This window comes from Tympanuchus pallidicinctus, unplaced genomic scaffold (assembly GCF_026119805.1).
Source record: "Tympanuchus pallidicinctus isolate F22 unplaced genomic scaffold, pur_lepc_1.0 scaffold2, whole genome shotgun sequence".
NCBI classification, from domain to species: domain Eukaryota; kingdom Metazoa; phylum Chordata; class Aves; order Galliformes; family Phasianidae; genus Tympanuchus; species Tympanuchus pallidicinctus.
This window is the reverse complement of record NW_026294721.1, coordinates 16,810,070-16,823,953: the sequence shown is the minus strand read 5'-3', so window position 1 is coordinate 16,823,953 and position 13,884 is coordinate 16,810,070. Positions and strand designations below refer to the sequence as shown.

Here is a 13,884-nt window from a genome sequence, read left to right as displayed (position 1 = left end):
TTGTGCTGCTGGGTAGGGTTCCAGATTCATGTCTTCAGTATTCATGAGCTGTTGCCAATTTTAGTTTTGAATAGAATTTCCTACTTGCATTTGTTTGTTTGGAGTTGTTAATCTTTGCTTTCTTTTTGTTTTTTGTACTTAAGACGGGGGATATGTTTTCCCTTTTAAGAGAAAAAACAGCTTTTCATTAGTCTACAGTTGTCTGTTATACATATATTCAATAATTTCCATTTTGCTGCAGAAATACAGTATTTGAGAAGAAAAATCTGCCTGTGTTACTTAAAACTACACAGCTTGTTCTACTGCTCTGTATTGGTTCAGTGCACAAATGGTGACCCTTTTTTTTCCTGTAATTGTGAGCTTTTTAGAGTACTTTTAAAATCAATTAGGAAGGAGGAGTAGATTTTATGTCATCTGGAGACTTAGGACTAGAAGTTGTCTCCTCATAAAACACCACATGGAACATGTTAATATTAAATTTTCTTCAAGCTTCTACTGACCTTACAAATTCTTCTGAGTAAAGCTGTTTATTATTCCTGCTTTCCTGGAAAACCAGTGCCTGACAAATAAGCAAAGCATGTTGTTATAGGAACTGAAACACCAGGATTTCATATCTGTTTATAACAGTGTCAAAGAACAGGAGTTAACCAGATGAGTGTAACTTGTTTATTTGTCATGATCTCTGGGTAGCCAGATTTTATATAATTAAAATATTTTTGTTTAATCTACATTAATAAGCAGTTTTTTTTTTTTAAGACACGAAAAATAACTTGTTTACTGTAAAACTTAAGGCACCTGACTGTGCTACTGATCTCAGTCCTGCATGTTAGCTTTAATCTTTTGCTTTTGAGCATGATGGCTGCTGCTAACTATCAGTGTAAGCTACTGAACTAACAGAGGTACTGTGAGCCTGTTTATTTCCTTGATAACTTGAGAGATGGTTACATGTTCGCTTAAGGAAGTGTGGTTTACTTAACTGTTGAGTCTAACTAGTCTGTCTGCTTCCCTAGTCTGGAAGTTCCCTAGTTTTGAACGCCCAGTTGTCACCTTAGTGGAATTATAAATATATTTACTTGAAATAACTACTCTGTTATATACGTTGATAACTACTCTGTTATATACGTTGCATCTGGCTATTAAAACTGTGGCTGAAACAGAATTTTTTTTCTTGACAGATCCCTCAATGGTGTGTTGACTACATGCGCTCGTTACCTGGACCAAAGAGGGGAGTAGCGTGTACCCAGCCGAGGAGAGTGGCTGCCATGAGTGTGGCGCAGAGGGTTGCCGATGAGATGGATGTAATGCTGGGCCAGGAGGTTGGTTACTCCATTCGATTTGAAGACTGCAGTAGCGCAAAAACTATTCTCAAGTAAGTATGGTGGCTGTCCAATAAGGGACCCTGTGCAGAGTGTTAGCAAAGTTTTGAAAGAAATAATGAGGAAGTAGTAGTGAGTGGAAAAGAGATAGGGGCTGTAGTGTCAGATGAACGAAATATAGGCTGCGGGGTGTGGAATAGACTTGAAAATGAGTTGTTCTTAAAGGAAAGTTATGTGTTGAGCTGACTTCTATCAGTGGTAACTTCATACCCAAAATAATTCTGGTGAAGTTTGAGTTTACTTCATTAGTAAGTAGAGGTACTAGTGAGCTTCAGGACTCATCTATGCTTAAATCTAGGGCACATAACTGAAGTTTGAATATGCTCTTGGTTTTTTTTTTTGTCAGCTGTTCTAGATATCAGTGCTTTGTAGGTGAAACCGAGCTCACTGAATATATGGTTTGCAGATCGCATTCAGAATGGTCAGCTAAAAATGAAACTGTTGCAGGAATAGTGTTTCTAGGATTTGAGTTGTATTTTTTTTTTTTTCCTTTATTTTCCAGTCTTTAATTGTAGATCTGGAAGCTTGCCAGTAGTAGTATTAAAACTACTCATAAATGTTGCCAAAACTTGTTGACTTTCATTTTTAAAGCTTAGTCTCTACTGTGTCTCTACTGCCAGATTTCATTTGTACGCCCTCTGGTAACTTCTATCTGAAAATGTAAATGGATTTGTTGCTATGCTGGAAATAGTTTACTAATGCTTCCGTTCTAAAAATAAGGTTTATAAGGGCTTTCTTCAAGCAATCTAGTGAATAATAAGAAAGAAGATTCTTTATAGATCAGATTTAATAAATAGAAATTGTCTTTGTATTCAGGTATATGACTGATGGTATGTTACTTCGTGAAGCAATGAACGATCCTTTGCTGGAGCGCTATGGCGTTATAATTCTTGATGAGGCCCATGAGAGAACACTGGCTACGGATATTCTGATGGGAGTGCTGAAAGAAGTTGTAAGACAGAGAGCTGATTTGAAGGTCAGTAATGATGAAGCCTAGCAACATTGTGTTTAATCACTCTGGAGTGTCTGTGTGTTTACCGCTAGCTAATTATAAAGAAAAATAATCAATTGACATAGATCAACAGGCTTTTTGATCTGTTAATGGTCAGCTGTATTAGAAAGACAATGCTAGGAAGGGCTTAGTGCAGTTTGTATTAAAGAAAATGCTGGGAAGGCACAGTTACATCTGTACCATTCTGTATTTGATTAGGATGGGTTTTTTGACCTGGAAATAAAGGTGCTGTATTGAAGTGATAAAAGCATACTTAAATCATGGCTGGAATGGAGTTTCATTTCCTGCTACTGTATTTTATACATGTAACATTTCACAGGTTCTTGTCAACCTTTGAGGTAACTATTTTGTTGTCTAAACCTACAGGTCATAGTTATGAGTGCTACTTTAGATGCTGGCAAGTTTCAGATCTACTTTGATAACTGTCCTCTTCTAACTATTCCGGGTCGCACCCATCCTGTGGAGATATTCTATACTCCAGAACCAGAAAGGGATTACCTTGAGGCTGCCATTCGAACAGTGATCCAGATTCACATGTGTGAAGAAGAGGAAGGAGATCTTCTACTGTTTCTGACTGGACAGGAGGTATTTTTTTTCCTTTTTCCACACACTGTTTCATGCAGAAACTGTTTAGAATGGCTCGTACAGGTGGAAATGTTTAGTTTGCTTTATCGTTTGGATGTGGTGTGAGGAACTCTGCTTGCCATACATTGCAGTTAAGTACTTGAAATGAATGGGAGATGTCTGTATAGTGAGAGTTTTCATCTTAGTTGTTTGTTTCTGAAATAGAAACAGCATGTAAAACCCAGGTTTGTACTGAAAAGAACTCAAAACATCTGGGTATTTGGTAGCATGGGGGTTTTGACTGAGAATGTAGTTTGTTCACTTGTGGATGTGTGTGGTACAACGTAAGGAAAGAGTTCCCGCTTTGCTTCTGATGCTGAGAGCTCTCAGAAGTAGTTGTAATAAAAATGTTTCTTTCTTCTCGTCTATGAATAGCTTTGATTATTACATCATGATTGTTCTGTACCACAAATGGTGGCAGTTATATCTCAGAAATGTGCTTGGTGACTTGTGAAAGATTTTACAAAAATGCTTAAGCTGAACTGCAAGAAATAATTTTGTGGAAATCTTAAATCTTTTGTCCGGTGTAAACTGTATATTTTTATTAATCTGCTTTTACATTCTTTTGAATATCTAGTAGACTGATGGAGGAAAACGTGAAAAAGAAAAAAATTAGGCCTTGTGAAAAATTGATTCGATCGAATTATGTACAATCCCTATTTCTGATAGGGAGGAATAAAATGCAGCTAGCAAAACTGGGGTTTTTGTTTTTACTCTTTTCTGGAAGTGGAGATGCTGCTAATGGGAATTCTCAGGTGATTTTTTTTTTTTTTTTTTTTTTACTGTGCCTAGTCTTTTCATTTCAACAGGCAATTTGCTCAGCATTTTTGTTTTGTTTTAAGCCTGTAGCCTCTTCGTTTTGTCCTTGTCTCTGCTCTTCTCCAGGACACCTTCCTCTGGCACATTGTTCTTGCAGGTGCTTGTCTTGAAGAGATCCTTCAAATGGTTTAAAGAGCTTTGTGTCTTGTTGTAATCTAAACTAGACAGCCTTAACTGGTGAAAGAAACTACACAGATAATCAGTGCTGCTAAAGGTACACAGGTCTGTTGTGTAGGTTGCCTGCTAGATCGGTTTTACGGTATTCCATTTAAAAAAGTCTTGTGGCAGATAATCTCTTTCATTAGAGGCAAAAATAAAATTCTTTCAGAGGACCAATCGGGGCTTCTACATTAGTCCTCTTCCACTTAGAACATTGCTGCAAGTTAAAACATGGAGAATGGAAAAAATTGAAGGACCATAGCTTTGAAGCCTGCTGGTTATGGTTTTGATTACAAGGTCCAGGTTAGAGGTGTTTGGTTGGTAGATAGGAGAATTAATGAATCAACTGTTCTGAATAGGTGAATGGAATTGGTGGTGATAAAAATTAAACCATGCTGTGCAGCTGTTTAGCGGATTTTGGTGTCTTTAACCGGGGTGCTTAATCAAACTGATCTTTCTCCTTTCAGGAGGAACTAAGGGTTATCCTTTAAATTTTTGATTAACGTCTGCTGCATCAACTCATCAACTGCTGTATGTTGATCTTAACCATGCGATACAACAGTTTTGGCTGTTCTTGTGGGGCAGAATCTTCAGGTGTTAATGACTCTATTAGCAAAACTCTTACTTTCACATTGAGTAAACAGCTCTGAACTCATCCCTTAGTACTCACTACTACTTGAGAGAGGCTCTGTTCTATAGTATGAATAAATTCTTTGAGTTCCGCTGTTAATTTACACAGTGGTGTTATTCATGTGGTTTTGAAAAACTTCTGTATATGATATGCATGCAGACAGTTATGCATAAGTATGTCTAATGATGTCCCTATATTGTCTTACTGAATTGATTAACTTGCATTTGTAAGCCACTCTCTTTATTTTTTTATATAGAGTGCTCCAGTCCAAGTATCCATGACAGTGGAGCAGCTCTGCTTGGAGTTGGTGTGAATTCAGCTAATTAGGGTGAAGTTGAAGTCTGGTTTAGCATCTGTGGAGAAGATGAAATGCTTTGAAATGCTGTCCTCTTCATCCATGATGTTTTGGGGCTCTTTTTAGGTCCATCTTTGAGTATCATAATGAAGTCTAGTACTACTGCTTGATCTGAAGTGACGTAATCTGTTAGAATTTATAGAGCTGGAAAGTGTGGTGTATGTACTGCTATTTGATTCAGATCCAGTAGGCTCGGTGGCTCAGCTCTTACAGTTGTATTCTTGGTTGGTTGTTTTTTTTTTCTCCCAGCTAGTAATGTTCTGTAGTTCTTGTTTTTATTTTGGAAAATTACTTGCAAGATGATTTTATTCCTTATTTAAAAGATGAATCTTCAATGCTAAATGAAGTTTGGGATGTCTGAAGCATGCAGGTGTAAATTGTTTTGATATCTTTTGAAAAGACTTTAGGTTGGTAATCGCAGTGGTCTAAGGCAGGAAGAGGGTAGAGGGTATCTTGGCTTCCCACAGTCTGAAGTGGTTTTTATATAGGTGATAAACTGGATTGTGGTTAAGACAAGGTTGATGACGGAAGCAGGAGTTATCAGGGAAAACTGTATTGCTGGGCCCAGTTGAAACACTGTCAGAAACCAGAATCTTAAGTAAGTCTTTAATTGGATGAGGATAATTTCTGTATTGCTAACAGTTTTCCTTTGCAATAGCTGGAAAGTGTGTGTGTCACATAGACTGCTTTCGAGGTCACTTTTTTCTTTACAGGTTGCTGAATCACTGAAACTGTGAAACAAAGTGACAGAGACTTTCTTCTGGGGAAATTGAAGGCAAAATTAACAATTTTCTTTAGTCTCAGCAGTGACGGAGTGGCATTAAGGTGGTTAATGTGTAGTGGGTTGCAGTGCACAGGTTGTCTTATTCAGCTTCACGTAGAATGAGTTGAGGTTTGTAAACTGGAAGAAGAGTAATACCAGTAATTGTGGTCGAGTGCTAACGGCACATGAAGTTTCTTGCTTTTCATTTGAGGTGCCAGCATTGGATATTTCCAATAAAACAAGTTGAAAAATATTCAGTTATGCTGAGAGAAGTTCAGTGTTAACTTGTTGACAGGGGAGTTCTCAGCTTTGGTGAAGTGTTGACTTTATCCTTGTAAGACTGTTCCTTCCTTGTCTCCTATCTTGTATTTTACAAAGTTTTGTTTCTCTGAATCTGTGAGCATCTTCTAGAATGGTGAATTTCAGAGGACCAGTCATTGTAGCTGTTGCTTATTCTGATCTTAGTATTTCTGATCTTAGCTGTTTGCATTCATTCCTTGGCAGAAAGAAAGAAATTTATGAAGTTTCAGGTACCCTTGACTACAAAGACAAACTCTGTAAATCACAACTAGATGTGGTTGGCTGTACCCTGTCTGTCATTCTTTCATCTTCTATGAATTCCTAAGGTGTCTACAAAAATTTCTGGCTTGTGGAGCCTTTCTGTTTTTTTTAATGATGTATTCCACCCCCATTATTTTACACAAAATAAAATTGACTTGGCTTTTTTTCTTTTTTTGCATTTGTTTTCTTCAAGGTTAAAAGTTGACTGGCTCATTTATCCAAGATGAAACTGTATCTTAACTGTGTAGTGTATCAGCTGGTCTGCTGTAGTTGTGCCCGCAATTATTTAAAAGATTTCAAGAGCTGGAGCAGTCCTGAAGTTCTTTTGATGTTTAGGGATCCTTTGTGTAGGCCTCCAGTACAGTGTCAACTGAAGAAGGAAGCACTTCTGAAATCAAGTTCCAAAGAATCATGTTTACAGAACAGTTCAATTTTTTTTTTTCTGTATTTTTTTGTGCTCATAGATGATTGTACAAAGTGTTCTTAAAGTGGCAGCATTAGTTGCAGTCTTTCTGTAAAATTGGGTTTTTTTTGAAAGCTAATGGTTTCAGTCTTAAGATGAGCTGGAGCTTCACCAGCAAATTGTGTGGATGGTCACGTTAGCAATTGAGCCAGGATGGTTGCTGGTACTTGAGGCACAGGGGAGCTTTGGTCATTTGGTGGAGCTGCTATTGAGTTCCAGTGCAAGGTAAAGCCTCAGCCCATGGTATTGTGGATGAGTGCTGCACACAAGGGCAGGATATTCATACTGTTGGATAGGATTGCTAGCTTAGAGGGGGCAGCTTAACTCATTTGTTAAGCTCATGAACTCACAGTTCATTCAACTAGTCTTTCCAAGTTTCCTCTTAGACTTTTTTTTAAACCACCATTTCAGCAGAACTACTTTTTCAGCACAAACTTGCTGCTCGTGGTGTGATGCTCTAACTCCATAATATACATAAGTGCTCCTATAAGCCTTCAGTAGGTGTGCCTCATTCTGTACTGCATAAATACCATCGGGGAGAAAATGAATGACTTTCTAGTGATCATTCAGTTTAAATAATATAGTAAAGACTATTTTCAACAGTAGGTGGAGGGAAGGGGTGGAATAGTTCTCTGCTTGATAAGAAGCAAAATTGATCCCTTCTGTGGTTAATTTTATACAGCTCCTTTTAGGTGAACTGGTAATTGTATGTTCAAAACCTTGATTCAGAGCTAGGGAATGTTGGAGCGGTGAGGTGATACACTTAACAGTGCAGATGCAGTATTGGAAGAATTTGGGGGAGCTGGGGACGTAGTTGTGCTTCACTTACTGCTTACTCTTAACTATGTTCTGATGCAGAGCCTGAGGAACCAATATATTTCTAAATTAAATTGGCACAGATATCTCCAAAAGTCATATCCAGAAGATTTTCTGTGATTAGTCTTTCATAAGTAGAATCTTCCAGGAAACAAGCCAAACCATGCGCTGCCACAAACAACAGCAACAAAAAAAAAAACCCCACAGTATTATTAGGCTTTGTTTGTGATTTTAGTCTTACTTTCTTCTAGTATTTGCTGATAGGAATCAATGCTGGGAGGGCCATTATGGAGTGGGAATTCATCACTCATTAAGCCCTTTGGTGAGTCAGAGTTAAAGCCACATCAATTAGAACCCTTTCAGTTTTACTTACAGCTTGTTGTTGCCTTCCTTGATCACCTCTGCTGGGCTGAAGAAACTTTTCTTTTGATATTCACCTTTTTTTTCCCCATCCTCTTGCCATGCTTCAAGCACTATAAAGGGTTTTATATTTTCTCTTGGATGGGCTGAGGAAGGGATTTAGTTCCTTGAGGATAGGAATTTCAACTCTACCATCCTAATTTGTCTTGTTGCAGCATAAATAGTTGTTCTGTGTATTGTGAGAGCAGGAAGTGGTGTTGATGTGATCCTTTGGGGTAAGGTATGCAAGCAGTACTGAGCAGTATGAAATGGATGGGTGACAAAAAAAGACTATGAAAAGGCTGTCTTAAGCATTCAAGTAACTAACCTGCAGCTAATGCTTTCTCTGGTTAGTTAGTAGTACCTTTACATGTGTGTTTGTAGAAGTATTGATCAGCTGTGAGAGGAAGAATAAACCGTTGTGCTCTCAATTTGTTGATGACTTGATGTGAGTAGCAGTTATTGCTATTTCCAGAATGTCATATAAAGCTGCAGTCCTGGCTTTCTGAGAATTCAGGACTTTTTCTGTCAACAAGCATCAAATTGAGATTTTCCTTGTTGTTTGGTGACTCTTTGCATTTCTACCTGCATGGAAGCATAGCTTCAGTGAGAAGGATAAAAATTTCTGCATCTGAAGGCGGTGTTCTTTGTTGTGTTTCTTCTTGCTTAGGCACTAGTCATCAGCCTGCCTTCTTTGGAAAAGTGGGTTAAGATGGAGTAAAAATCTTGTCAGATTCAAGAAGAATAAGTAACGTACTTCATGTTTTGTGGAAAATACAGATGGCTGTACTTCCACTTCTGATGAATTGAAAAGAAATTGAGCACTGTGTTCTTGCTTTGTTTTATAAACAAAACACTGGAAAGCATTGCTTCCCATATGGACTGGTTTCCCCGATCCCATACATGTTCCTGCTGCCAGTGCACTGATGTCCTCTAGTAGCTGGTGAAGTTGTAGGGCTCTTTGAGGAGCTTTTCAGACATAGTGTAAGGCAAGTTTGCTATACTTCCCCTTTTTTTCCCTCCAAGAAGAAAAATCTTACATGTTTGTTGGTGGAATAATTCCTTTTCAAGGGATTTTGTAACGGACTCAATGTGCAAGCATTAAAATTATTTTAAAAATAAAATCTTTCAATACTTGCGTATAGAGACTGTTGAATTACACTTGCTGAACCCTCTGAGGATTGAAGTTAGGGTTGTGTGTTCAACCATACCTGTCATACTGTTAGACTTAAATGCTTTCATGTTGTACAAACATATCTGACAGCTGAATCCTCAGTATCTCCAAACTGTTCTAACTACGTATGTCTTTAAGACTGCCTGGTTTGGGATAGCTTTTCGGAAAGCTTTCTGACAGAAACAACAGTTGTGCTTTGCAGGAATTGGAGAGTGCTTGTGGGTACAGCTGGAGGAGAGAGATGCGTATCTATCTCTATGGCTGTTGAAGTAGTGGCAATTTGTTTGTTTGTTTTTTATTAAAGTCCAGTACTACAGGGTTCTCCTGTATTGCCTTTACACGAGTGGCACTGGCTCTTGGTGACTTGCATTCTTCAAGGGGATTCTGGTGTGAATGATTTTCTGCTGATTCTGTCCATGGTGTCCAACATTTGATCTTTCCAGTGTAGTGCAGTATATTCAAATTCCTTGAAACGGTTTCCTGATCTTCGTATCAGGAGCTCAGCTCTGTGCTACATTTAGTGTTTAACTTTTTATGTTTTTGTAAGAGAGTCTGATTACTTATTATATTTCTAATGGATGTTCAGTAGCAGCTTGTGAAGACTTGGCTCTATGTGCAGAGTGGAGCTGCTGAGTTCGTCGGCTACTTATTTTTGACATGTAGTCTTCTGTCGTAAGGATGGTTACATGAAATTATGAATTTACTGAACTACTGTGTATGTTGTGTCATCCACGTTAGGTTTTTACTTCTCGCTGAGAGGCTATTGAACTTTCTAGAAGGGTTTGTCAGAAGAACTCTGTGTATTGGCTTTGATGTAAATAAATTCATTCTTTGTTAGTGAACCAGTAGGGGGCATTCCAGCTCAGTTTCTTGTGTGCCTCTTAGGTTGTGAAAGGTATATTGGATTTGTTGGCAAAATGCACCTTTGATTGAAAGTTGTTTTTGTTGTAAATGTGTGCAGTTCATTCACACTGGCAATCTAATGCTAGAAGGCATTAAACTTGCTATTAAGGAACACTTTGACATCGAAGAGGTAGGCCTTGCACCTGTTGCTTTGCTGTGCTTCTGTTAATTATATATACTGATCAGTACAAAACATGAGTGTTGTACTATGTGAGCCTCTTCAAAATGTGCTGAATGCAGTTATGCTGAAAACTGAGAAGTCTCAAAGATGATCTCCAAATCTTGTCAAGCTTGTTCTACGTTCTGCCTGAATTTTATGGTTTCTACAAAGGAAGCTGCTTTTGTTTCCATAATTATAATTTAAAGCAGTGATTTTTACAGAGGCTTTACATTAACTGATGTTTTATGTGCTCCTGTTGAAGTCTAGGCATGACTTTAACTCCAGGCTGATGAATTAATTGTAAGGGAAATCTGGCCTCTGTTCTTGGAATATGTTGTAGACATGTTCTTGCTTACTGTTTTTCTTGTCACCGTGATTTTATCCTCCCATCAGTGGTTCACTAGAAATATCAGTAGTTGATTATAGAGTACCTCTTAATTATACTAATTAGTTATACTAGCAATTTTAAGATGAAGTTAATGAATTGTAATATTCTTTTGGCCTAATTTTTATTACATTTTGTCATATCTATAGGCTATATATAGCTGACTTGCATCTTTTGTTTTAAACTGCAACTTAATTATAAGTGGGCTGCATTGAACTCTTGTGTAAGAAACAATAGCAGGTGCAGTACTTTACTGAGGTCAGAACTGCCTGAGAAAATCTGTACAGTCTGCAGAGTTTGTTGCTCTGTATGTTCTGCTGTTTAAATGGAATTCCATTTAATTTTACTTCAAAATCTCAAGCACTGGATTAAGAGGTTTGGTTCTGAGCATCCATGTTTATACTGTAAAGGTGTTTGTTCTCATTAGGTACAATGAAGCAAATCTTCCATATAATTGCATTAGTGATACGTGACATTGAAGCATAATTGGCTTATTTTAAATATCTTGCACATCAATTTCTTGTAGATTGTGAAAATTGAAAAGGTCATGAGTGCAGTTTAATATTCCAGGGTGAGAGATTTCAATTTTAGTACAATTTGCAGAGAATTAATTAGGAAACATGACTAAAAGAAAAAGTATGTTGCATGCAAATGAGGCTGTTCATTAGAGAATGGAAGAAGCTGAGGCATCTGGGAGCTTCGTGAAAACTGGAATTTAACTGGATTTTGGCAAGCACCTGGGATTTTTTGTTTTTTATTAAGTGAAGTTATTGTAATTGTTTTTCTGGGTATAGGCATAGTGCAATTGTGATGAGATGTTCTAACATAGAGTGGATTCGCTTTCCTTTGGAGTTCTTTCAACCACTGTTGTTGTTTTGCAGGAGATTGATGAAGCCTGCAAGAGGATAAAACGTGAAATTGATGACTTAGGTCCTGAAGTGGGTGACATCAAAATCATTCCATTGTATTCTACCCTTCCTCCTCAGCAACAACAGAGGATTTTTGAACCTCCCCCACCAAAAAAACAGAATGGCGCAATAGGAAGAAAGGTAAGTAGTGTGCTGTTTTAATATGCTCTTCACAGTTGGTGAGCAGTTAAGTCACTTACAGCTATTTTAAGTGTACAGAAATGAGTAGAAAGCTTTAATGAAGCCTTAATCTTTATCACTTGAAATCAGAATTACCTAAACGTTTACTTCTTTGTGCAGTTCAAAATTTTGCCTTCTGTGTATGATGCAAAACTCTACTAGTAAAGGTTTATTTAACTGAGTGGAACTGGCATTCATACAAATTTCTTCTGAGGAAGAGAAGTTGGAGCAAATACTGAGTTTGACAGCCACTTGATATATGTGGAGGGATGGGATTTTTCCCCTGACTAATTATTGAAACGTGTTCTTTATGGAAATGAAACTGCCAGATAATGTTCTATAAGGGGTTGGTCATGTTCTGTTTGCTTCTCAAAAGGCTTATGGGAAGGTACAAGTTAAAACAAGTAGTCAAGTTAGAGGGTTGTTCTGACTAAAAAATTGGGGTTCTTTTCAATCATCAGGCAAAAAGAATTGAGAAACTCAAGTCTTGAAAAATGGTATTAGTGCACGTTCTTCACAGAATTATAATAGTTCAATTCCTGAATGCATGTAAAAACCACGTGAGAAACTATGGATATTTCTCTAAAACTGGATGTTTGAAGGAATCTGATAGAGCATCTTGAGGCTAAACTACTGCTGCATGAAATCACAGCATTTACTAAGTTAGGTTTTTTTTTTTTTTTTTTACAGCCAAAGCTGAATCATGCTATCTGCTTTAGGTGGGGTTTATTCCTTGATTGTTTGCCTTTTTGGACAGTAAAATGTATGTAGAATAGTACAGACAACTTCTTAGTGTTCTGTAATAATAAATTACTTAATAAATTAAGAGAAATTATCTTATTTTTCTTATCAGTGTTTTGGATTGTATGCTTTCTGCAGTCACGAAACTAACACTGCAAGTCTATTGTATTAGTAAATACCTCCAGTGAATGAAATTGATTTTCAGAGCTGTGTGTTTCATTTAAATTCGTTTGAAACTGTGGACTTCAAAATAGACAGTTTCTGTTAATCTTGCTACGAGGATGGCAGATGCACCATGGACTTCTCATTATGTTGATCTGTCAAAGAGTGCATCAGTGTTGAAGAGACTCTCTTTGTAGTAACTATCTTTCTACAAGAGAAACTGACAGTGTGGAAAAGTTTCAGCTGAGGGTATAAAATATGTAAGCAACAGATTCAAACCTATGAAATCATTGTGTTGACAGATTTTTTTTTTTTTTTTCCCCTTTTTTTGCTATGCTTCTAATTATATGTTTGACTGAAGTGTTCTGGCTCTGGTATGGGTTCATTTCTTTATGGTAAATCTAGGAATGAAAAATGCATCGATGAATTGAGAAGGTACTGTTGTATCTTCCGTTAGTGATCGAAATGTGTCAGGTAGGACCGTGAGTGCTGAGCTCTGCTGTGTTACAGTGCCTGATTCCACAGTCTGGTGGCAGTTGAGCCTGGTTTTCGGAGCTGCTGAGGAAGGACAGCACAGAAGAGCTCTGAATCGTTTGAAAGGCTCTATTAGGCGTAGGAATAAATATGTACAACAAAGGGCATAGATGTCTGATTGCTTATTTCCTCAGCTTTGGTTTCTATGAGTAAGTAACTTCTGAGAAAGTGATTTTGAGAGTCTTACTTGGAAGTTGATGCTAGTGACTTGGTCAGTTGTGATCCATCCAGTGTTAAACTCGAGAGAAGCAATGTCTTCTGCATCAGTCTTCAGGTTTCTAAAGTTAATGAACTGCCTGCAAATTTTAATAGTTAAAATTAAACTGTGGTTAGCAATTTTAAGCATTTCAATATTGAACTTGAGAGCAATTACCTGTAGTGAACGTGTTCTTTGTAGGGGGAATCTAAAGTTTGGATCAAAATTATGGTGTTTTGTTTTTTTAAGGATTTTTCAGTGGTATTTTTACTGGTAAATGGTGAAGTGTGGAGAGGGCTTTTCCTTATTATTCTCTCTTTTATGGTTAGCACGTGCCTTTTAAAATTGGGAGGAGGAAAGAAGGTGCATTGAATCTGACTGCTCTCTTCTGTGATCCATTTGAAATTTGTGCAAGATAACATACATACCTTGGTATTAGACTGTGGGACTAATCTCTTAGTGTAAATTGGCATTTAGTTTTGCCCATCGCTTCCTACAAACAGAGCAGTTCCTGATAACAGAATGGAATTTCCAGATGTTTTATTTTTTGTTCCAGGAAACTT

The 13,884-nt window shown here is 37.5% G+C and overlaps 1 protein-coding gene across 1 annotated transcript in view; it reads left to right on the top strand.

Annotated features, from left to right (window-relative positions):
* Positions 1–13,884, top strand: part of DHX15 (DEAH-box helicase 15) — a 40,781-nt gene that overhangs the window by 7,594 nt on the left and 19,303 nt on the right. Inside the window, exons 3-6 of the mRNA XM_052682425.1 lie at positions 1,176–1,369; positions 2,193–2,352; positions 2,755–2,973; positions 11,482–11,649. Coding sequence (XP_052538385.1) covers positions 1,176–1,369; positions 2,193–2,352; positions 2,755–2,973; positions 11,482–11,649 — 741 coding nt within the window. The remainder of the gene's footprint in view (positions 1–1,175; positions 1,370–2,192; positions 2,353–2,754; positions 2,974–11,481; positions 11,650–13,884) is intronic.